At 51.7% G+C, this 23716-nt stretch overlaps 1 protein-coding gene across 2 annotated transcripts in view; it reads right to left on the reverse strand.

The window, feature by feature from the left end:
- Positions 1 to 242: 242 nt before the first annotated feature.
- Positions 243 to 23716, reverse strand: part of Camk2a (calcium/calmodulin dependent protein kinase II alpha) — a 59474-nt gene continuing 36000 nt past the window's right edge. Inside the window, exons 13-19 of one of the 2 annotated variants that reach the window (XM_050158023.1) lie at positions 21789 to 21829; positions 16533 to 16565; positions 15535 to 15583; positions 8133 to 8208; positions 5693 to 5787; positions 1431 to 1659; positions 243 to 1180 (exon numbers count right to left, since the gene is read on the reverse strand). In XM_050158023.1, the coding sequence (XP_050013980.1) occupies positions 1177 to 1180; positions 1431 to 1659; positions 5693 to 5787; positions 8133 to 8208; positions 15535 to 15583; positions 16533 to 16565; positions 21789 to 21829 (527 nt within the window). In that variant the 3' untranslated portion in view covers positions 243 to 1176. Of the gene's footprint in view, positions 1181 to 1430; positions 1660 to 5692; positions 5788 to 8132; positions 8209 to 15534; positions 15584 to 16532; positions 16566 to 21788; positions 22202 to 23716 lie in introns of those variants that run through there. The other variant, XM_050158024.1, reaches the window with a different exon arrangement.

A 23716-nucleotide genomic window follows, 5' to 3' on the forward strand; every position in this document is an offset into this window, starting at 1 on the left:
GGTGGGATGGGGAGGTGGCACAAAGATATAGGGAAAGAAGTCTTGGGAAGTCCAATAGTGAGGACTCCAGTCACAGAGATGTCAAATCTGGAGCTTCTCATCCTGGTGGCCTCCCCGGCCCTGACTTACTCATTGTATATTAGTCATGCTGGCCCTGGAAGAAATCCTGTCAGCTGACCGTGGGGACCAGAATGGAAGGCAGCTGTGCTCCCTGGGGGGGGGTGAGGCCACCTCAGAAAGGACCCCCCCCAAAAAAAAACCTGGAACGGAGTGAAAAATTCCCCTCACCCCTCTTCCCACTTCCCGACCCGATCCAACTCTTCTTGAGGTCTAGTTAGTTACACATACATATCCGTTAACACAAAATCCAGTTACGAAATACACAGAAGTTTGGCTGTAAAAAGGCATGCGTCCAAGTAGAAGATGATACCTAAGTGTTGTTTGCTTTGCCCCTGAAACACCATCCGATCTCCTCTCAGACGGAAGAGGCTGGAATTCTCCATGGACGTTGGAGGGCAGATTGGGCAGGTTAACACTGGAGGCAAACTTTGCAGAAGGACTGAGGCAGCGAGTGGGGTGCCTGAAGGGTAGAGCCCACCCCCTTCCCCATAGTGGATGGTCTGATGAGCCCAGGGCCAGCATAGGAGGGGAGCAGATGAGAGCGGCAGTTGGAGGCAGGAGCTCCTGGCAGTGGCTCCTCTCTTACTCTCTCCCAGAAACAGTTGGCTTGGAGACTGAGGGGGCTCATCTCTGCTTCCCTGGGGACCCCAGAAGAGGAGAGATCGAAGAGGGGGACCCGTGTCACACTTGCCCTCCTCTTCCTGGCTTCCTGGTAAACACACAGCTGGGGCCTCCTCACCTACAGTCAAAGCTAGGCCAGGCCAACAATAGTAGTTGAGGAGTGGGGGTTCCTGGGGCCCGCATCCTGGGTACCGAAGCCTGAAGAAGGTCCCCACTGGCAGGAAGAGGGTGCGGGTGAGAGTTGGGAAGAGCGGGCCATTTGCTTTGATGTTGCAGTGGCTTTTTTCGTGATGCCGGTACAGAGGTGACAATGGGGGGGGGGGCGCTGGGACAGGGAGAATTCCAACAAAATCCAAGAGAGAGCCAGCAGCCACATTCCACGGACAAAGAGTGGATCTCTGCGGTGCGACAACGCAGGGACCCTGGCCCGGTCCTTCAACTGTAAGACACAGTAAGTCCACCACCTTAGACGCGGTCACCGCTGCCTTCTAGGGTTTCCACCCACCTTCCCGCAGCATCTGTAGACCCAGAATCTCCTTGCTGGAGTCTTGTCACCCTCTCTGTAGATATTCAGAGGTAGAAGGCAGCAGCCTGCTCCCCTGGGCATGCCCCACTGCCCCCACCCCCACCCCACCCCAGGTCAACACCCTTAATATCCCCCTAGAGGTTTAGGAAGAAAGGATTCTTACTGGGGCAGGACGGAGGGTGCCCCCGATCTGTGGAAGTGGACAATCTGCCATTTGCCATCCCTGCGGTGCCAGACACGGGTCTCCTCTGACTGGGCTGTGCGGGGGATGCCACCCGCATCCAGGTACTGCGTGATGCGGATGTAGGCGATGCACGCTGACTCGTCGCCCATCAGATGGATGTGGGGGTTCAGGATGGTGGTGTGCACGGGTTTGCTGTTCCGGGACCACACTGGAGGCAGGGACGGGAGGGGCTGAGGCCATGCAACCCAGGGGTTCCTGCCTCATTCTTCATCCTGCCTCATCCTGCTCTCAGCTTCCAACTTCCCCTTTCCAGGGGGACACCTTTGCCTGACTCGTGCGCAGTAGGGGAATCTCTGGGACAGGGATCAGCTACCTGAGAGTCAAGGCAGAACTGCCATGTAACCTAGGTAACAGGATACCACCTCCCAGATAGGGTACAATGAACTTCAGACTTGCCAAATTGCTCAAACATAGGAGGAGTGGGATTTTAGAATTAGCACCTTGTACATACGAAAGCATGAATCCCAGACAATTTACTGAGCCAGGTAAGGTTGTTTTTTCTTCAACACAGATTCATACTGTGACCAGGCCAGCACTTAAATGGTAGAGGCTGAGCTGGGTATAAGATGATGGATAGCAACGGAGCTTCTATCTCTGGGTCAGGGAGACAGTAGAGAGTAAGGGGGACGGTGGTGGATAGAACACCTTGTCCCAGCTAGAGGGCACCCTGCCTATATATATCTCCTCTGGGTACCATGTGCGTCACACCTTATTGCTCCAAGGGAGTCTGGAAATCTGTCTGGATTTTCATACGGAAAGTCTTCACTTTTCACCGCTGTTCTATTATTCAAATGTAACACTGTCTGTAAACTGTATGAAATGTCTGTAATCTAGACATGCCCCACCCTGCTTATCAACTCTATTGTGATCTACTGAATTATAGAAACAGGGGGAAAGGAATTGTAGAATCTTCCAACCTTCAATTTCAGGGGGCTACGGGGACACAGGAAGATCTCGCTGTCATGACAACTAACCCGGAGTGCCTAGGAACGGTTCCCACCTCCAGTTTCAACATCACCGGAGTGCTTTAGAAACTCTCAAGTTGTTTATCAAGATATGAAACAGAAGCACAGAAAGACAGTGGCCCAGGGACAGACAGAGGCCTTCAGGTTCTCACTCTGACAAGAACCCTTGTATCCTCCCCTAGTGGAGCGCAAATATTGGTCACAACTGTGTCAACAGCTAGCCTCAAATGTGAAGTCTCCAATGCCACCCAAGACGCCCCCGTGTGAGACCCTGTAACACCATAATTTCCTCTCCATCCCTTACTCTAATTCCATTACCCAACAAAATGTGTAAACTGATATCCCCTGAAACATGTAAAATGGCTTTTTTTTTAGTCTGAAAAGAGCACCTGATGGTCCCTCCCGTTAGTGCTGTAATCATTGTGTGCTCACGCCTTCAATAAGCAAGTCTCAGAGAAGCAGAATAACAGATTCAGAAGCTCTCAGACACAGAAAATGTAAACCTTTAGAATAACCTTAGCGCAGTGGTTCTCAAACCTGTGGGTCATGACCCCTTTGCGTCAGCTGGCCCTTTCACAGGGGTCGCCTAAGACCATCAGAAAACACAGATATTTACATTATGATTTATAACAAGTAGCAAAATTATAGTTATGAAGTAGCAACAAAAAATAATTTTTTTGGTCGAGGGTCACCACAATATGGGGAACTGTATTAAAGGGTCGCAGCATTAGGAAGGTTGAGAACCACCACCTTAGAGGCTAACGATCACCAAGTTTCTCTTTTTCAAAGTGCATGAGACTTCCCTGAATGTATGTGAAATCATATATGAGGCTGGAAGCAATGTGTCCATTAATATGTATGGAAAATGAATCCAAAACCATTATCTAACTTGGTCAAAGTTGTTAATTCCTGGGGGGGGCGGGGGAATGAAGAAATCAAGCTCACAGTGCCTGGATTAGGACAATCCAGGTCCATTCCAGAAGGGACAAACAGTTTAGCATTGGAGGTGGGGGACAAGCTTTGCCGCTGTTGATTGTGGCTGAGATCCCAGGGACTCTAACGTGACACGGTGTTACTTGACCAGGTTAGTGTTTTCCAGGTTACCCTTCTTCTCAACAAGGTGGTGGTGTCAGGTGCTGGGCAGGAAAGGGCAGGCAGTGGGAGGAAGCTCTGAAGGGGTGAGAGGCTGAACTGAGTCACACCCCTGTGAGTCCTCCTTAGAGGTAACCAGAGGCTTAAGCATAGGGTCTAGGAGTCAGTGCTGAGGTAGCATCTGCCGCATGAGCAGACCAGAAACATGGACTTCTTTCTGCATTTGGACTCCTTAGTGGTGGTCCCCGCACCTGCACTTGCGCAGTCGAACTCTGCCCAGCTCTAGCGGACCGCAGCTGGGAAACAGCGCCCCCAGAGGACAGAGGTATAATGACAGCCAAGGCAATCCTCAAATGTAGGGAACTGGGCACAGGATGAGAGAGCCCAAGATCCAGCTTCTCTTACTAGAATTCAGTCTCCATCACTCAGCGTGGAGGATCCTGTCTGATTCTTTAAGGAAATGTAGCTTCTTCCCTTGCTTTTTTTTAAAGGAGGGAATACTTGGAACCTCAGTACTCGCTAAAATACAACCGAGGAGTGCAAACTCGGAGGTGGAGAGGCCTGCTGCTTTGCTGACAGAATGGGCCCTGTCAGCAAAAGAAAGGCGCCAGGTTGAGACAGAGCTAAATCTGCAGCTGGCTTTGTGCACTCTTTGGTACGAGTGGCTTCCCCTCTCTTGGCCGCAGTGGAAATGTCTTTCTGAATGACAGAATTGGGCTTCACCTTGAGTCGCCGCAGAACCACCTGCACTGAGTTTGTTAAACCATATGTGAGCACCATCTGTCCTTATTTCATAAAATGATTTTCCTGGTTAGCTTCATGATATGTTTACTGTATTTATTTTTAAGATTTTATTTTTAATGTGTCTGTGCGCTTGATGGGGGCAGGGAGGGACGGGGGAGTGGGGTGAGTTATATACAAGGAGCACAATGGCCTGCAGAAGCCAGAAGAGGGCGCTGGATCTTCTGGAGCTAGAACTCCAGGCAGTTATGACAGGGCAATGGGTGCTGGGACCTGAACCCAGGTCCTCTGCAAGAATTGGGACACACTCCTAGCCTCTGAGCCATCTCTCCAGCCCTAATGTGAATATTGTAAATAAGACTTCCCAGCACCAGCACCATCATTAGTGGACGATCAGCCACACAGAGCATGCGGGGAACAGAAAGTCCCGTGAGGAGAATATAGTTAGACCATTCCTGCCCCACATTCCTGCCCACAAGGCATCTGAACCTTTGAAAAAGGTCCCTGCCCTTTGAAAACGGAGGGAACTGGGAACTGTGAGAGAGGTGTGAGCTGAGTCCTCCTCTGCCTGAGAATTCCATGAGAATTAGCCAGGAAGGGCTTTCTTGCCGTTCGAGTCAATGCAATTCCAGGTGCCTAGAAATACCAGGAAGTCTGTATGTGGTTTATACCTGCCATCTGGGGCTAGGATCACCATACCACCCCCGAGATCCATCCTCCATATCCTAACCTTGGCTTGGTCCCTGTCTGACCCCGGCCTGGGTAAGACACAAACAAGCAGGAAGTTCATTAGCTCAGGCCCAGGCTCGGCACCCTGACCACCCTCGTTGCAAGCTTCTGAGACCTCTCCTGCAGAGGAGAGGCCCAGGAAGGACAGACACGCAGGACAGAGACCTGGACACACAGGCAGGGCACAGCAGTGTGAAATCCCTGGTCCTCCCTACCTACGAGGTCATATGTGTCACACCCCAGGAGCTGCTATGTCACCCGCTGGACAGCTGGGGTGGCCCCAAGCCTCCAGATGGCTGTAGCTAGCTAGCGGTGTGAGTTAGTGAAGGTTCCCTGTTTATCAGAGGGAACAAAGACCTGCCAGGAAACTCTCCCAGGCTAGAAGGCAGGAGGGGGCTAGGGAGGCTTATTGTATACGTCCTTTGTCTTTGGGGACCCACCCCGGCCTCACCCCATCCTCAGCCACAGGAAGGACAGCTGGCAGTCCAGCTCAGCGGGCAACCAATGAGGAGGGAACCAAGAAAGTACCAACCCCTGTCCACAGGGGCTCCTCCTCTTCACTGGCTCCTGAGCCGCCCCTGAGGCCCTGACCGTCACCCTGCTGTGCGGAAGGAGAGCAGACAACAGGCACCCCAGAGAGAAGGGATTGCTCACGGTTTTCAAAATAGAATCGATGAAAGTCCAGGCCCTCGACCAGGTTCCCCAGGGCCTCAGGTTCGAAGGCTGTCATGCCGGGATCACACATTTTCCTGGGGGAAGGAAACCAGAGGAAAGAGGGGCCTGAGAAGACCACACATCTCATCGTCCCCCCTGGAGGGCAGCAGCTGAATGGGAACGGCCAAGCCCTTCCTTGAGGGCTCAGCAAAGGAGGAGTTCACACAATGTGGCGTGTGGTCAGAACTGGAGGGTGCCGGCTACATCCAGGGAGCCCAAGTTCAGGTTCTGGTTCTGCCACTTACTGGTGAGAAGGTCCCCAGCAAGAGTGCCAGGGGGGTGAGGTGGCCATGCCGTACAGCCTGCTCCTTATTCTCCACACGGTACCCTAGTCCTGGCAGTGACCCAAAGGGGCTTTTCTCTTGGGTTGTAGGAGTGAGGTGCCTTTCCCTTTGCATAAAGTGACCTCAGCTCCCCAAGACAGGTGTGTATATGGAGGACGTGCATTTTAACAATTTGGACAAAATTACCCTATGTCTGGAAAACCCTGACTGTTTCCTCGGCTGTAAATGGGGGAAAGGAGCCTTAATGAAGGAGATGCCCATGAGGCTGGAGAGATGGCTCAGCAGTTAAGAGCATTGCTTGTTCTTCCAGAGGGCCTGGGTTCGATGGTGGCTCACAACCATCTGAAACTCTAGGCCTTCTTCTGGCCTCTATAGGTACCAGGTACATAGACATTCATGCAGGCAAAATGCCCGTATACATAAAATAATAAATTTTTAAGAAAGTGATGTCAAAGAGGAAGCAGAGGATGTGGCAGGGGTGGCCCTCAGCATAAGGAAGCTGTGTGTTTTCAGCTGATTGGTCCTTCCAGGTGTCAGTCTTCCTGAGTGACTGCTAGGCTGGGGAGTCATTTACATACCTGGAGGGTCTTTTCAAGTACAACAGAAACCCCTATGGCCATAGCAAAGAAACCAGGGACAGGAAATGCCCCCACACAAGCTAAGCTTCCGGTCCACAGGAGAACTGGAAATCTCAGAAGAGGACATCAGGCCCGGCCTTGCCTGCGATGAACAAAGACTTTGAGGTTCCCTCAAGTCTACCCCTGCTGCAGAACTTGGTCGTCTGGGCTCTCTGCATCCGTCAAGGACTAAGTGAATCATACAAATGTAGAAACTGAGGCTCAGGGAGATGAAGGGGCTAGTTCAGGAGCATGCCAGGGAGGCTCCAAGGCCATGGTAAGTTTCAGAGTCTTGAGCAGGATGAAAATGCCATCTTCGCCTGTAACATTCTAGAGGGACCCCCCAGAAAGGTCACCTCACTAGCTCTTTATTCCCTGGCTGTGGTTTTTCAGAGTCACCAACCTGGTGTGCCCTGACTTAACTTCTTTAGGGCTACCCAGAAAGACTGGCGACAGAGTCTGCTTCCATGCCTTGCTGCAGCATCCTGCTACACTCTGGCACACATCCCTGTGCACCTTCCTTGAGCATAGACTTATAGCTTGTGCACATACAGGTGCGTGTGCAAGCCTATGTATAGTATGTGAGGCCCCTGGGCTTTCACAGATGCCTCTCGGAGTACTTTGCCTCTCCAGAGAGAGCCAGTGACTTTCCAATGACTGAATTCAGTTCCCACGGTTAGAATGCAGCTTCAGGTGGCCTGAGATCACACCAGCCATGCTCACATTAACCCCACAGGCAAGGGTCACTCTGTCTTGGCTGGAAGTTTTCGCACACCAAAAAGCAGGTATTGGATTGCCAGGTCCAGGCCCCATCAGCCTTGGTCAAAATGCCAACGCCTAGACACCCAGAACATCCAATTTCTCTGGGCCAGGCAGAGAGAGAGAGAGAGAGAGAGAGAGAGAGAGAGAGAGAGAGAGAGAGAGAGAGAGAGAGAGAGAGAGAGAGAGAGAGAGCAGCAAAGGCGCAATGACCACTAGGGGGCGCTGAATCCCAGTTTATGCACACAGTCACCCGGCTAAGGGCTGGAGCGGGTGTGTGAACAGAGAATGTTTCGTTTCAGACTGTGCCTTATTCCCCAAAGGGTTTAAGGTTCACTTTGCTCACTCTTGCTCACGAATGGTGCACACCCTTTGGGTCCCTGCCTGTTCCTGCTCAGCTGAAGACCTCTGGAGATCCAGGAAAAGGACTCAGACCCACTGGGCAGGCTGGAGAAGGGCCTGCCTCCATTCCCTCCTTCCCACACTAAGGCACAGATCACCCTTCTTTTTTTGGGTGCGGGGAACAAAGCAGTTTTACTGGAGCGCCTCCCTGGATCAGGCTGGCAGGAAGAGGACCGTGTAGTGTCATGAGCACCGGGCCGAGGGGGACTCCATTCTCATTCACAGCACATGCAGAGAGCGAGTAGGCTCAGTTACCCACGGTTAGCACCCCCGAACCCGATCCAGGCAGAACATGCAGAAAGAGCCTGGCTGACTCACGTGTAGGACTCAAAATCTCCATTGCTTATGGCTTCAATCAGCTGTTCTGTCACTTTTATAATTTCCTGCTTGCGCACTGTAAGGTAGAGGGGGCACACAAATAACAACAGTGATAGTCATGAAGGACCGAGCACCAGCTTCCGAGTCCCCGACACGTGCCAGGCGGGCTCTGCGGCGACCTGACACTGTGCACAGACGAGCTCACCTATCCTTGTGCTGTCCCTGGGAGAGAGAGGTGGTTAGCTCCATTTCCCACAAGAGATTGAGGCTCAAAGCAGGGTGTGGGGGAAATGTAGTTCCCTGAGCTACAAAAGACAGAGGCATTGCCTCAGCTGGCAACCTTGGCCTCCAAACACCACAGTGGTGGACGTTGTGGACTTCAGACTCTAGGTATTGTTTGAAGCTAGGTTTTGACTACAAAATAGCCATCTTGATTTGCTGTGTGAATCCAAACAGTGCTGCATGTTGCTTGTCAATTGTTACAAACCAGGGCTCCCCCACAGGCAAACATGGGGACACAAAGGAAAGTCTTGGAGGTAACACATCTCTTACTGTCTGGGTAGTTTTTGCTCAATTTGAGTGACTATAAGATTCAGGCAGAGTTGTCTAGAAGCTTCTAGAATCAACCGCTTTCCCCCGTCTGACGCAGAACACCAAGAAGCTACTTTTCTGGTGGAGTATTAAATGCCAGTCCCCTTGTTAGATGGGCAATGGACTGGCCCTCAGCATTCCCACCCATGGACTAAGATTCACTCAGAGTTAGATGGCAGCGCCAAGAACTCAGGTCTCAATTCCAGACAGATCATCATCCTAAAACCACCTCAGAGCCTTACGGTCTGTGGCGGCTGAGGACCACAAGACTGACTGGCTTGTCAGATGGAGACAAAAGTGTCCTCCTCCCAGAGCTGGTCTGAGGGTGGGATGATGAGGTGAGCATGAAGCAGTGTCCCCAAGCCCTGCCCATAGCAAGTATTCGTGGTAAGCATAGCCTTTGCCTGCAGCCCACACTTCAGCTTGCCTTCCCTGCTCCTCCCAGACCCCTGGCAGGTAGGCCACAAGGAGAGGACTGACCCTCAATAAACAAGGAATCGGCAGTGTCCTGGTTCCCAGTGGAGCTGAACAGACACTGCCTTAGTCTAGGGCAGGCCCTCTTTCCCTCCTCCCTTCAGATGCTGTTCTCCCCCAAACCTGGCCACTCTATGGTTAGGCGGAAGTCACACTGTCTAAAAAGTGGGTCCAGCAGCTCTCAGCACCTCCCAGCCTCAGAACCAAGTCTGGGCGAATCTCTGACTCGCCCTTTTTCTTGTCAGCTGCCTATGCTGCCTTGGACGCTCATCTCAGACGCAGGGGAGATAGAATCTGAGGGCATCCAGGCTTGGGAACTACTGCAGGCCAGAAATCCAAACTTCTTTCTGGGCTACTGAGGAAACCGAGGCCCAGTGAAGGTCAACAACTTGCCCAAGGACGTGGAACATACGGTACAGTCTGGCTGACAGCCCAAAACCTTTTCTACAGGACCCTAGGACTTCAGCCCACATGATCGCACCCCACGTTCTCATAACACTAACTTCACACGGCTGCTTGGCACTCACTACCTAGCTCTACATTCGGTGCCAGCTAAAGGAGGTGGGGCTCGGGCTTCCTTGAAATCTGAAGCTAGCATGACCCTACGGGCTACCGTACGGACTAAGCACATGGGTGAGTGGACACTGTCATCATCAGGGACTTAGCCTGCGGAGTTTCAGAGCTTCATACCCATGCCACAACTGAACTCTCCCCACATCTACACCCGGCGTAGCCTTTGGCATGCAGTGTGTTCTTGGCAGAGGAAACAGTGTTCCAGCAATACAGCTGCCACGATGCCCTCAGCCAGCTTGCCCTGACTCTGGTTAGAATCTCCCGGGCTGAGAACGTCTATCAGATCCTGAGTGTCATCTGTCATGAGGGTTGTTCTCCTCCTTTCAGGGAGCCACCAGGGCAGAAGTTGTACCCAGCACACATATGTAGAGTGAATGAATGAATAAATGAGCAGATGGCTCCAAACCAGAGTCTGCCCTGTCTCTGGAATTGCCCAGGTTACCTATACACCTGTGTATAGGGGTTTCAGAACCTGGGCTCCTGGTCAGCCATTCCATCCTTTGTAAAAGCAGAGACGGGTCACGGGACAAGCGGGCTTTGCCAGCAGGGACTGCACCCCACCACCACCACGGGATCAGAGGGGAGGGTGCAAAACAAACCCACATGCTCCTGACAGGCTGTGAAAGATGAGCCCTTGCCTGTGCCCTGGGACCCTCCAGCATATCTTTGCATGAGTGTCTCCTGCTGGCTGCTTCTTGCTGCCTTCACAAAGAATGTGCCAAAGTGGTCCAGACCCTTGGCTTTGGGGTCAAACTCTCTAGGCTTGGACTGCGGTTCTGTTGCCTCATAGCTGCAAGGGACTACCTTGGAACAGTTTCTCCATAAGAATAATGGAGATATCGTAGTACCCACATTTTAGGGTTATTCTGAGGCTCGGTAGAAAGAGTCATCACATGCAACCCTACCTGGGAGCACCTGTGTTCCGAGCACCCAAGATCAATGCATCAGTTGAGTGATAGTGTCTGTACCCAAGCATTCAGAGAGCAAGGCCTGGCACTCACTGAGAGACGTCTGCACACTAGGGAACAGAAGCTTGGCCAAGCCCTGCCTCGAGGCTCCCAATGGGCTGTGAGCTTCCTGGAAGTCTGAGTCATGGGACACAGTCCTGCTGAAGTTAGAGGTGCTGCAGTAGCCACCAGTCTGATGACTATGGGTTTGGGTCCAGACTTCCAGGCTGAAGTCAGCCTCTGAAAACTCCTATGTGTAGGAACTCTGCCCCCAAGTAAACACCCATTCCCTAGTCTCTGTCCTTCCCTGGCCAGGTTTCTCTTCTCAGGAATGTGGTTTCCAGATCCACTGCAAGTTTGCATCTGTCCTCCAAGCTCCTGAAACTGTCTGAACATGTCTTGGTGTGACACGCACTCTCAGATGGTACAGTATCAGGTCTGGAGACAAACTGAACATTGCACCTCTATGAATTCGGTGCTAGGTGGGCCTGGCTTGGCTATGCCTTCAGGCATCAGGACACCAAGCTTTCTAAAAGTCAAAGCTACCAGCTCTAGCTTTGTTCTCTGTGGCAGAAGACCGGACTGGAGGCTGGTGCCTGTGGACCTGAAGGGCACTCTGACAGGGGCCCTTCCCGGGACTCCAGCAACCCCGACTGCTTTGCAAACCGCTTTCTAGATGTTGGCTAGTCTCCTCACCCAGATGTTCTATAATATTCCTCTACAGACAAGAAAACTGAGGCCCCAGACATATTAAGAAAACCTCTTGGTCAGGTGGTGGTGGCACACACCTTTAATTCCAGTACTCAGGAGGCAGAGGCAAGTGAATCTCTGTGAGTTTGAGGCCAGCCTGGTCTATAGAGAGAGTTCCAGGACATTCAAGGCTACACAGAGAAACCCTATCTCAAAAAAACAAAATGAAACAAAAACAAAGAAACTCTCTTAAGCTCACGCAACACACTGATGTGTGTTGGGGCTTGCATTCCTAACTAGTACTTCCTAATGTCTACCCAGCTTCTGGCAGATGCTCTTTAACCTGGAGGGAGGATGGATTGCACGCAGAGGCAAGGGCATGGGGTAAAGCCTAGCAGAGTCTGGTATGGCTCATAGATTGGGGGCCCTGCTAAAGCTCTGAACAATTCCTGTCCTTACTTCCTGCCAGGGATGTCGTTCTGACAAACAGCACTTCCAATTAACTGTAACACTGGGTCAGAGTTCACCAGACTGACTACTATTCTCACTTGGTAAGAAGACTTTACAGGCTAACTCCAGAAAACAGCGTCCCACTCTGGGAGCTCCCTCTGTGCCGGAGGGGCTGGTGGCTGGAGGCTGGGTTTAAGGGCTTTGCTCTGCTCTTACAGGGGCACGCTTTTCAGAACACTGCGTCACTGGGCCTTTTGTGCACGAGGAGGGAAAGCTAGGGCAAGGAACAAGTCCCCAAATCGTCAGCTGGTAACCATGATGGCTAATCTTGATGAACAGACAGGATTTAAAATTACCACAGAAGCACACCCTTGAGTGTGTCCCTGAAGACATCTCCACAAAGGGCCGCTTGAAGAGGGCAGGTTCACCCTGAATGCGGGCGGCATCTTTCCATGACTGGATGACCGAGAGGAAAAGGTGAGCCAAGCATGGGTATCTGCCTCTATTTCCCAACTGCAAATCCAGCATCTCCAGCTGCCTTATGCTCCCACGGCCATGGCTGCCTACCACAATGGCCGATGCCCTCAAACTACGAGCCAATATAAACCCTTCCTTAAATTGCTTTTGACAGACTACTCGCCACAGCAACAGGAAGAACTGCTAACACCATAACCCACGTGGGCCTTCCCTCCTTCTGTAAAAGGTAAAGAAGCAAATTAAAATCCGAGACAAATTGTTCCCCGGATCCCTGAAAGCGGAGGAGGTTGTTGGCAAAAGCGAGGCCTCGCGGCACAGCCCAGAGCCACCATCCAGGTGGAATAGATCACCGACAGCCCCTATTTTTCATCACCAGTGCATACACATTTTGTATTCTATTCCAAATAGTCTGTCTGTTTAACATATAAATATTTGTCTTAAAATAGTCTTTGAATCAAATTGACACTCCAAGAAAATGTCATGGGGCTTACTGTCACTCAACCACGAACTCCAGTTTGGAAGAAAAAAAAAAAAGAAATGAAGATGTCTTCCAATAACCACCACATGTTAAATGCTGCACGGGGACTGAACACGCAGCTGCCATTTCACCTGTACAGGAATACCAGAAGATGGTGCTAAAGGACGCTGAGACTCAGAGAGGTTGAGTAAGTTGTCAAAGGTCACTCAGCCAGTGGGGTAAGGAACGGAAGTCACCTCCATGCCCTCTATGTGCCCTGAGGCCAGGAATAGAATCGAGTCACCTCAGAATCCCAGAAGCCATCTCTTCACACTGGGGCAGAGAATCTCCCATATGGTAAACATCTAAGAAGCAACTCAGTCTGCCAGAGACCTGTGACCTGAGGTAGGGCTGGGCATGTGCTAAGGACAGACTCATGCAGCCGACTAAGAGGATGCTAGGCTTCAGTTCTCTAAGAGAAGGCATTGGTGAGGCTACCATGGAGCCACGACAGAGCACCAATTTACCAGCACCAGGCTGCATCCCCTATCAGTTCGGGGATGGCCAGGAAGGACATCAGCAGACAGACTTTCTCCCAGGTGCCTGCAGGATCGGAAGGCGGTCATCCTGTGTGGAAACTGCCTGCAAGCCTTCATTGCACCCCGCACCCCATTATGACATTATAAAATGCTTCTCATATAAACACAATCTTTTTTTTTTCCAGTTAGGGATCAAACCCAGGACTCCTACATGTTAGGCAAATGCTATCACGAAGCCATAATTCTTGCCCTACTGTATATTATTTCACAGTAAAAATATCTAACCCCCACCCCCCCAAAAAAAGTCTCAACTAGTACCGCTGAGATTCCTCCAGACCAGTAATCTTTTTTTATATTTCAGCAACCCCTTCCCGGAAGGGCATCTCTGGCCCCTTCCCCAGCATGCAGATGCTGAGGGCTCTCGTTTCCCTGGCCTGGGAAATGTAAGGGTGCCAGTGCAGGTGGTACCGTGGGGCTTTGCTAACTGTCAAGGATCTGTGTTTCCCAGGCAGAATCGGCACACATGTCCTTCCCAGAACACCTTCCCAAGGCCTCCAGTACACTGTCTGCTGGCCAGGGTCCAGGTGCAGACTGCCTGGGTTCTGATCCCGACCCCACCTTGAGCCAGTTTCCCCAAATTCTCTATCCTGTATTCTAGCCTGGAGAAGAGGACTCATGGAAGGGTAAGTGTGAGGCTATGGAAAACCTCAGGTCAATGGTTCTCAACCTGTGGGCCTTGACCACCTTACGGGTCATATATTAGATATCTTGCATATCAGATATTTACCTCATGATTCATAACAGCAGCAAAACTACAGTTATGAAGTAGCGGTGAAATAATTTTATGGTTGGGGGAATCACCACAGCATGGGGAACTGTATTAAAGGGTCACAGCGTTAGGAAGGGTGAGAACCATGGCTCTAGGTCCCCTCTTTTCCCACTGTGAAGAAATGTTATTCTCTGCAGTGTTCTGAACAAGAGCTATGCAGTACAGTCATAAAAGTTTTTTTTAAAAAACAATACAAATTTTAAAAAGGTCACTTTGGGGGCTGGAGAGATGGCTCAGTGGTTGAGAGCACTGACTTCTCTTCCAGAGGTCCTGAGTTTGGTTCTCAGCAACCACATGGTGGCTCACAACCATCTATGATGAGACCTGGCGCCCCCTTCTGGCGTGCGGGCACACATGGAAGAAATGCTGTACACATAATAAATAAATCTTAAAAAAAAAAAAAAGGTCACGTTTTGGGGCTGGAGGGATGGCTCAGCAGCTAAGAGAACTGGCTGAAGACCCAGGTTCAGTTCCCAGAACCCACACAGTGGCTTACAATCGGCCATAGTTCCATTTTCCGAGAGTGCAGTGACCTCTCCTGGCCTCCGAGGACACCGGACATGCACTTAGTGCACTGATCCATGAGAGCAAAATGTTCATACACGTAAGATTAAAATGCATGGATCTTTTAAAAGATGTCAGGTTTTAAGTAAGTTTGCGACTTTATGTTGGGCTGTGTTCAAGGTTAGCCTTGGCCACAAGTACCCTGCAGGCTGCAGTTTGGACACATCCACATATCGGTCCATGTATAGGTTTAGCAAGTGTCAGTGAACCAAACACGGCTCTTGCTATTTCTTTTCTCAAGACTCCCGCTCATGCGGGGCTCTTTGCTCCCTTTTTCATCTAATAGGTTTTGCTACGAGCCCAGGTTTCAGCATGCTGGCTTCAGCTCCTGCTTTTTTTGCCGGCCGCTCACGCACTGAGACTACAGATACACCTTCCTAGCTGCCTGCTGATCTGGGGCGATCGGGGCGCTTCTGAAAACAACAGGCCCGGAGCTGCAAAACCCCTGCATCTTTAGTTTTGCTGGTCTTTGGTTTTGACTTCACTTTCCCCAGTTGACTAAACTTTCTGGATTTTTGTTCTCTGTTTCTTTATTCTTATTGCTCCATATTTTAAAAGTGAAGTCAGTTAAAAAAATAAAATAATTTATTTCTAAAGTAAAATTTATGCCACCCCTGTGTATCTATGGCTTAAATGTTATTTTTTTTTCCTCTGATAGGTAGTGAGATAAATCCATAAGCTAAGTACCCCCAGTGCTGGGCACTGTCTGGGGAAGTCATGCCCACAATATGTCCTGGTTATCAGAAGTCAAATCCAGGCTGTAGCAGTGGAACAGCGGTGAGGGTCTGCTCAGCAGGCCAGGCCTCCCTACCTTTGGTGTCTTCATCCTCGATGGTGGTATTGGTGCTCTCGGAAGATTCCTGTCAAAGAGAAGAGGGAGGCGGTGAGGAGGGCCTGGCGGCAGGAGGGGTTGGGTTGGGTTGGTGACCTGGCTGCCTGGCTGCCTGGTGAGTCACTGAGCTCTGTGGCTTCCCAGGCTATGCGGTCCAGATGCTTAATACAAACCCTGCCAGAGCCTTCAGTCTGAGGGGACCCAGCTAAGCAGGTGGCTGGGGCAGGGCCCGTATGAAGCGGTAACCTGCAAGGAGATCCCTGGCCTCTCAGGAGGGCTGAGAGGGGCTTCCTGGGTCCTTTCTGCTCAGGGGGCAAAGACGGGATACAGAAGAGCAGAGAGACACCATGGGAGCCACAGAATGGGGGAGGAATACACACACTGGCAGGAAAAAGAAGAAAGAGAGAGGCAGGCCCAGTGGGAGAGAGGGTGGGCTTTTCAGAGGGGAGAAAAACCGCGCAACTGAGACAGCCATAGAACCAGAAGAAGAGGGGCATGGGCCACCATGTCACCCCTGGCACTCTTGACAGAGGCAGGGCTGTGGTTCTTCTGCTGGAGTGGCCTGTACAAGCTCAAGGAGCCTCCATGATGCCTGCTGCTTTGGCCAAACCGAGCCTCGCCCTAGCAGCAAATTGCACAAACCAAGCCTTGAGATGAGCCCTTGAGCAGAGGGGTGGGAGAAGCAAGAAGCCAAGGGCTGGACTTGGTTCAAATCCACCTTTGGACTGGAGGAAGGCCTTGGATCTGCTGTTGGCCTGCTGGTCTGGGCCATGGAATTGGAGGTGTCAACAGAAACACGCGAACAACACACACACAACACACACATATTGTCACACAATGCACACATACCACACATGCCCTGAGCACTCTCTCCCCGCCCCGGGTTCCTGTGCAGCCTGCAGGAGGGAGGCAGGAGCGAGGGAGCGAGGGTCTGAGGCCCAGCATTTACCGGTGTTTGGGAGACGGCGGACACTCACCATTAACTGAACGCTGGAACTGGACTTTCTTTTCTGGAAAAACAAGGAGAAGAGATGGGACAGGAAAAGACACCGCATGAAAACAGCAGGGAGGTTAGGAAGCAGGATGGCCTCAGGGCCGTCCTCTGTGGTCCTTTCCGATCAGCAACATGTGGCCTGGTGAATTCTGGGTCCTCAAACGCCTGTACCTGTCTCTACCAATCTAACATCATCCAAGTTCAAGGCCAGGTCTGCCTTCAAGTAGGGCTGTCTACTATGCCTTGCTCTGACAGGGAAGTTAGTCTTGGCTCTTAGATGCTGACTGTCTGTTTGTTTTTTAGGGGACAGCAGGGTGCTCAGAACTGGACATGAGCCCCAAATTCTCCATGCATTTCTATTTAAGCAGACTTAACTCCAGGCAACCTGCCACTGGGGAAACTTGCTTTGTTTTTGTTCCTTCTGAAACCCAAGGCCTTATTATACCAGCAAGCTCTCTGTCACTGAGCCCTACACAGAAGCAGGTCCCCTCCAAAGACTTTGATTAAGTCTTCATGGGACTGGTCATGTCCACTTTCAAGAATATTCTCAGGTGACCCTGGGGGCACCTTTCTGTTCATAACTTCACATAAGTGTGTTCTTTGGCTCCTTTATGCTGATAGAGGAACTGAGGTATGACCGGAAGTCTGGATCCTGCGTCTAGTGGATCTGCCGGTTGGCCTGATCTTATCTTTGTGGACCATACCAACCCTGTGTTAGCTCTGGGGTCCAGGACGGAGGTTGGGACAATGTGGGCTGCTTCTCCTTCACTCAGTTCTCATAGCCAGGTATTTGAAGACTTGCTCATAGAGCGATACAGGTCCTGAGTGACACTTACATCCAAAGAGGAAGATTGGGAACCCTGAGAGGGCTCTCTCAGAAGTCAATAGCTATGCTAGGGGAAACAGAGGTGCTGGGCTGGGGGACAAGGCTGCATCTGTCCAGGACCCCAAACTGGCTCCTCTTAAAGGCTCGTGCTACCTTAGATACCTCCCTTCTGAGAGTTAGGAGCCCGTTGCCTAAGATCCCAAGAAGAAAGTAAAGAAGAGACTTAAGACCTTTCCAGGGTCAGCCTGATCTACAATAAGCACTGGATATGCTATAAGAGACTCAGGTTAGATTTGGGGCTTCCTGCTTTTATAGTCCAGTAGGTATTTGCATGCTAGGGCCTAAATGTGTGCCTTTTAACCAGAGCCTCCTTGCTGGACATTTCTATCTCGTGTATTCAAGAGGCACGAATGCCCACCTTCCTAGGTGGCTGGGGAGTGTGGCTTCATTGTAAAACTCTGCAACTGCTCCTCCTCTCCTCTCCTCTCCTCTCCTCTGCTCTCCTCTCCTCTGCTTTGCTCTCCTCTCCCTGCTCTCCTCTCCTCTCCTCTCCTCTGCTCTCCTCTCCTCTGCTCTCCTCTGCTCTGCTCTGCTCTCCTCTCCCTGCTCTGCTCTCCTCTCCTCTCCCTGCTCTGCTCTCCTCTCCTCTGCTCTCCTCTGCTCTCCTCTGCTCTGCTCTGCTCTCCTCTCCCTGCTCTGCTCTCCTCTCCTCTCCCTGCTCTGCTCTCCTCTTCTCTCCTCTGCTCTGCTCTCCTCTCCCTGCTCTGCTCTCCTCTGCTCTGCTCTCCTCTCCTCTGCTCTCCTCTCCCTGCTCTGCTCTCCTCTCCTCTGCTCTCCTCTGCTCTCCTCTCCTCTGCTCTCCTCTGCTCTCTTCTCCTCTGCTTTCCTCTGCTCTCCTCTCCTCTGCTCTCCTCTCCTCTCCTCTCCTCTGCTCTCCTCTCCTCTGCTCTCCTCTGCTCTCCTCTGCTCTCCTCTCCTCTGCTCTCCTCTCCTCTGCTCTCCTCTGCTCTCCTCTCCTCTGCTCTCCTCTCCTCTACTCTGCTCTCCTCTCCTCTATGCTGGCCTCCCTCCATGGCTGCAGCTTGGCCATTCTGTGTGGGGAAGGGGGACAGGTCCATACAGCTCAGCTGTCAGCAGAAACCCAAGGAGACCCACATGGGCCAGAAGGTTCCAGGTGGAACATGAAGAGGAAACACAGAGCAGAGACTGCATCAGATTCGGACGCACAGTGACAGGATGGGACACGGGGAAGAGGTAAACAACAGCACGGATGGGACGCCAACAGGGCAGTGAGTGCGGTGAGGGGAGGGAGCAGTGGGCGCCTCCTACGAAGGAGGCCAGGGCTGGACACCGCTCCTTGAGGACAGGGGTTCTGTCTCCTAGAATGACAAATGAGGGTGACCATCTTCCTGCTTGACCAGCACTTGCGGGTTGCACGGAAAGGGGTTCTGTCAGCAAAGGTAGAATTGCCTTTCTTAGAACCACAGACAGAAGCTGGTTCCAAGGTCAGCAAGGGATCCAGAACAGCAGCCTAGTCAGTCTCAGCCCTGAAGAGATCGTAAAGGCTCAAGAAGTTCCTGTCACTCGGGCCGAGCAGCCCTTCCCTCGGCGACAGAACAGACCACATAGCCTCTCCATTAAGCTCCGCATGGAACCGTTCATCTCTCAGCACACAACTGTAGAAAGAGCACAGATTCCCCTTCCCCTCAAGCTGCGTGTGCCTCTCTACATGACGCAAATCCCAGGGGTTGCTCTGGTGAGGCCATCTCACCAACCTTTGGAAACAGCTCTCTAGTCTCCTGGTAGAGATGGCAGAACCAGGACCAACCCCTGGGAAGAGGGAACAGCAAGGCCCGCATTCAGCCCCATGGCTTTTTGACTTGAGGGTTTGAGAGAATGGAACCATCAATTCCCCAAGCCACGGAGGAGCAGGGCACCCCCAGCTGTTCCCCAAGTTACAGGCAAGACCCAAATTACTCCTCCCTCTTTCATTTCTAGGAAAGGAAGGAGGATGAGCTATAAAGAGGTGATTGGGCCAGGGACAACATTTGAGTTTCTCTTCATCCACATCTAGGCCACCTTAAGAAGTCACTTAGGGTGTGTCTTACCCTGAAGGAAGCAGAGACATTTTTGCCAGTTGTGCTCCCTGGAAAGCACCCTGGTGGCAAGCAGAGCATCGTGCTGTGAGTTCCTAGCCTTGGCCAGTCCTACCTGCTGCCTCTGTCCAAGAGCAGCTGGATCTGAAGATTCAGTCCTGACCCTGGCCCAACACGAGCCTCTCCTGACCCCAAACCCAGTGTCTCTTCAGCAATCTGCCAGGGCCAGTCTAAGACCCAGGCAAACCAGGGCACCTCAATTCAGCATCTATACATTGTGGGTGGAGAGGGTCCCCAGCTGCTTTAAACCCGCAGCCCCATGTAGTATGTCCCTCTAGCGCCGGTCTCAGGTTGGCAGCAAGAGTTGGCTCAAGGACACTCAGACGGCAGGCCAGAGCCAACCGCAACATGTTTGTTAATTCTATGACAAGCGTGTGTTAACTTTTCGTCTGAGGCGTCCAAGGGTTTTCTTGAGCAGACTCTGTTTTCAAGAGAAAATGAAGTCTGACCCACAAAACAGAAGGTATTTCTGTTTCAGTGGCTTCTTAGGCATACGAGCGCTGTTCACGCTCTGAATGTGTGTTAGCCCCGCTGGTCCTCACAGCCAGCCAAGTGGGAGGGAGGAAAGGAAGCACAGCCCAGGACTTGAACCAGCCAAGCCCCAGCTGTCAGTAACCCACTCTGTTCTTTGACCCACCATGATAACTTTGACATGAAGTTGTTGAGACTGCAGGGATCCCAGGACCTCAGAAACTGTGTCTTCTCCTTTCTAGTCCCCGTCATCTCCGTCTGCTGCCAGAGGAACCTCCCCAGAATATGTGGGTCCAAAGAATTCATTTTGAAAAGCATTGGTTGTTTTTCTAATAACCAAATAACTATATATAGTCATGTGTTTCTTAATGACAGGGATATATTCTGAGAAATGTGTCATGAGAAATTATGTCACTACACAGGCAGCATACAGTGACCTTAGGGCGTACGATATCTCTAGGCTCTAAATCCACACAGCACGTTACTGTACCAAATCCAGTACGCATCTGTAATACATGGCAAGTACCGTGCACCTAAGCCAATCTAGGCAGGTCTAAGTATGGCAAGGGCCTGGCATGGCAGTGCACACCTGTAATTCCAGCCCTGTGGAGGCTAGGCCAAAAAGATGGAGTGCTTGAATCTGGTTCGGGCTGCATGGGTGAGATCCTACCTCAAAAAAAAAAAAAAAAAAAAAAAAGGAAAGGGAAGAAAGAGCGGGGGAAGAGTATAGTAAAACTGCTAGGCAATAGCAAGTCCATGGCTCCGCTGTGGTCTGTGAGGAACGCCAATGCATATAAAGTCTGTCGCTGACCAAGCATCATTCCACAGAATGTGGCCACAGCCCTCAAACACACAAGATGAGAAGGGAGAACAGTTAGATATGGGAGAAAGGCTGCTCTTCGGTATGTTTTCAGAGCTGAAATCTTAGAAATTATCACCAAGTCCACATACCACCTGAGGCACCTAAGAGAACCTCGGGTGGAAAAAGCGATGGGCAAAGGGGAAGCCCAATTCTGGCCGGACACCCAGCCTAGAGTCTCCCCCATGCAGTCCCAGGCAGTCCGTAGCCATTGTAATCAAAGCGGTGCAGCCGCCAGCACACGCTGAATGGCCTGGGTGGCCATTCAGGACCTCACACCATCTAATGTCCTGGGTAAGTGGGTGCAGAGTTCAGAATAAGGCAGTCTCCAGAGATGAGACCCCGTGAGGCAATCAGATAGCGGAGGAGGAAGGGCTGCAGAGAGCAGAGGGGCTAGGCCCCCCGATAGCAGAGCGAGAAATGAGAAGAAACAGGAAAGAGGGGCCAGCTAGGTAAGGAGAGAGGTAGGTTGGGCACCAGGGGTGGGGACAGGGGATAGGCATGGGTGGGGACGAGGGCCTTCTGGATCCCAAAGCCTGGAGAAATAGCTGCCCATTCTCCACGGGTTACAGGCTATGTTAGTGTACGCAGTTCAGAGCCCAACCAGTCCCTCACACTTGGGCAGGATGAGGTCACCTTAGTGACCATTTCTGTCCCTTTTGGACCCTCTTGTCACAGTTGTCCATTCCCATAGAGCCCCAGAAGCCTCCTCAAGCCCCCTTTACTGAGCTCCACGCAACCCAGGCCACCTGCCATCCCCAGTTTGCTCCCATGTAAGAGGCGGACACCAGAGCACAAACTAGGTGATCTGGGGAGAGCTTGGCCCTGGACCTGACATGTCACCGTTAGTGAAGCCAGGACTTGCCCAAGGCCTGACAAGCAGGTCTCTGCCAGAGACAGGCCTGCAGGCTCCGGGGGTGGACTTACCTTCACACCATCGTTCTTCTTGTTTCCTCCGCTCTTCCCTCCTGTGGAGGAGAGAAAGTAGAGCGTTAGTAACACCAAGCACGGCACCAAGGCCCACAGGGTAAGGAAGAGCAGCATTTGCGTGCAGCAGAGCGGCCGGCTGGGCTGGCCGAGAGTAGCGGAGGGAGGGTCGGCTGTCTGGGAACAGAGCTGGCTTGGCGACCAAAGAGAGACTTCCTCCTCCTTCCTCTTGTCTTCCACCTTCCACTCCCTCTGCCACAGTCCAACAGAGCGGGCCTGTGATCCCCAGTTCTCAGCGATCTCGGGGATAGCCCTGTGACTTTGGGGCTTGGAGAGGTGTCCAATGCGTCTCGGGACTGTCGGGCTGCTGTGTGAGCCTGGGGATTCCCTCTGGATTCCTGTCACCAGGGCTGTTGGTGGCCAACTCAGAGAGGCCTGCAGCCTGATTCAGGGCTGGAAGCTCCCTGCTTTGGCCCCCACCTGCCCCGGCCCTCTCTAATTTTAGTCCCATGCTGTTGCTGAGGTCATGTGTCAGCCCTGCCTACTCACTCTGGACAGCTGCAGACTGCATTTTGCTGGTGACAAGAAGCAGACGTCCCCTGCTGGGGCCCACCCCTGTCAGAATGTTCATTCTCTGCCTTTCTTCTCAGCAGGACAGGGCCTAAGTTCAACCTCTGGAATCTCACTCTCGGGCTGGCTGAGTCCTGGCAGTAGCCATGCTCTCTCACAGAGGCTTGGACCATGCATTCCCCTCCCCCACTATTTCCTGACTGCAGTGGGCATGAGCCAGAAGGTAACACGAATGCCCAGTCCTGCCCTGACTGGTATTCGGTCACTTCAGACCTTTCAAAAATGCCTTAAATGGCACACGTTTTTGTGACGTGCTTAGCACAGCATTCAGGATATATATAGTTGGCCCTCTATGACATTTATGACTAGTTCTTCTCCAGGGAGCCCCACGAGGGTAAACTAGGGATGGGGGTGAGGGCCTTGAGGGTACAGGACAGATGCCCCAGGGGCTCTGAGGGATGAACTCACAGATGCCCCAGCTCTCAGTCCCTCCATAATTCCCCCTGTGACCTCTCGAAACTCCCAAGGGGTGGAGGACGTTTCTGTGTGCCAACCCTGAAAGGACTGGTATCTGTCTCCCCAGACCATGCAAGTGGGACCAGAATGCACAGCAGGGAACAGTGTTCACCTTGGAGACACTCCGCTCCGCCCAGTGTTGGACAGGTTTGTACCCAGTGTAGCCAGACCTTAATTTTATTTTCTTTACAGAATAGACCCAGACTGGCCTTTATTTACTGTGTGACCTTCCTCATGCCTCCATCTCCTGAACCTTGGATTACAGCCATGTGCCACCACACACAGGTGATGTGGATTTTTTTTTTGTTTGTTTGTTTTGTTTTGTTTTTCCAGACAAGGTTTCTCTGTGCGGTCCTGGCTATTCTGGAACTCGTTCTGTAGACTGGGCTGCCCTTGATTGTTATTTGGTGCTAAAGGAGAAAGAACTCAAGACTTCAGTCTGGCCGTGGTGGCATATGCCTTTAATCCCAGCACTGGGGAGACAGAGACCAGTATATCTCTATGAGTTCAAGGCCAATCTGGTCTACACAGAGAAACCATGTTTTGGAAAAATAAAACCAACCAACCAAACAACAAGAACTCAAAGCTTCGTGCATGGTAGGAAGATGCTTTACAATATAAGCTACATTCCCAGGTTCCAAATTTTCGAAAGATCTCAGAAATCTCTCTCTCTCTCTCTCTCTCTCTCTCTCTCTCTCTCTCTCTCTCCATAATCTCTTGATTGTGTGTGTGTGTGAAAAAGCTGATCTGTGTCTGTCTGTGTGCACATGTGGGTGCTAGACACTAATGCTGGATACCTCCCTTGGTCATGTTCTTTCTTTTTTTTGGACAGGGTCTCATTA

The sequence above is a fragment of the Alexandromys fortis genome, unplaced genomic scaffold (assembly GCF_014885135.2).
Source record: "Alexandromys fortis isolate MF-2015 unplaced genomic scaffold, M_Fortis_MF-2015_v1.1 scaffold_94, whole genome shotgun sequence".
Taxonomy (NCBI): Eukaryota; Metazoa; Chordata; class Mammalia; order Rodentia; family Cricetidae; genus Alexandromys; species Alexandromys fortis.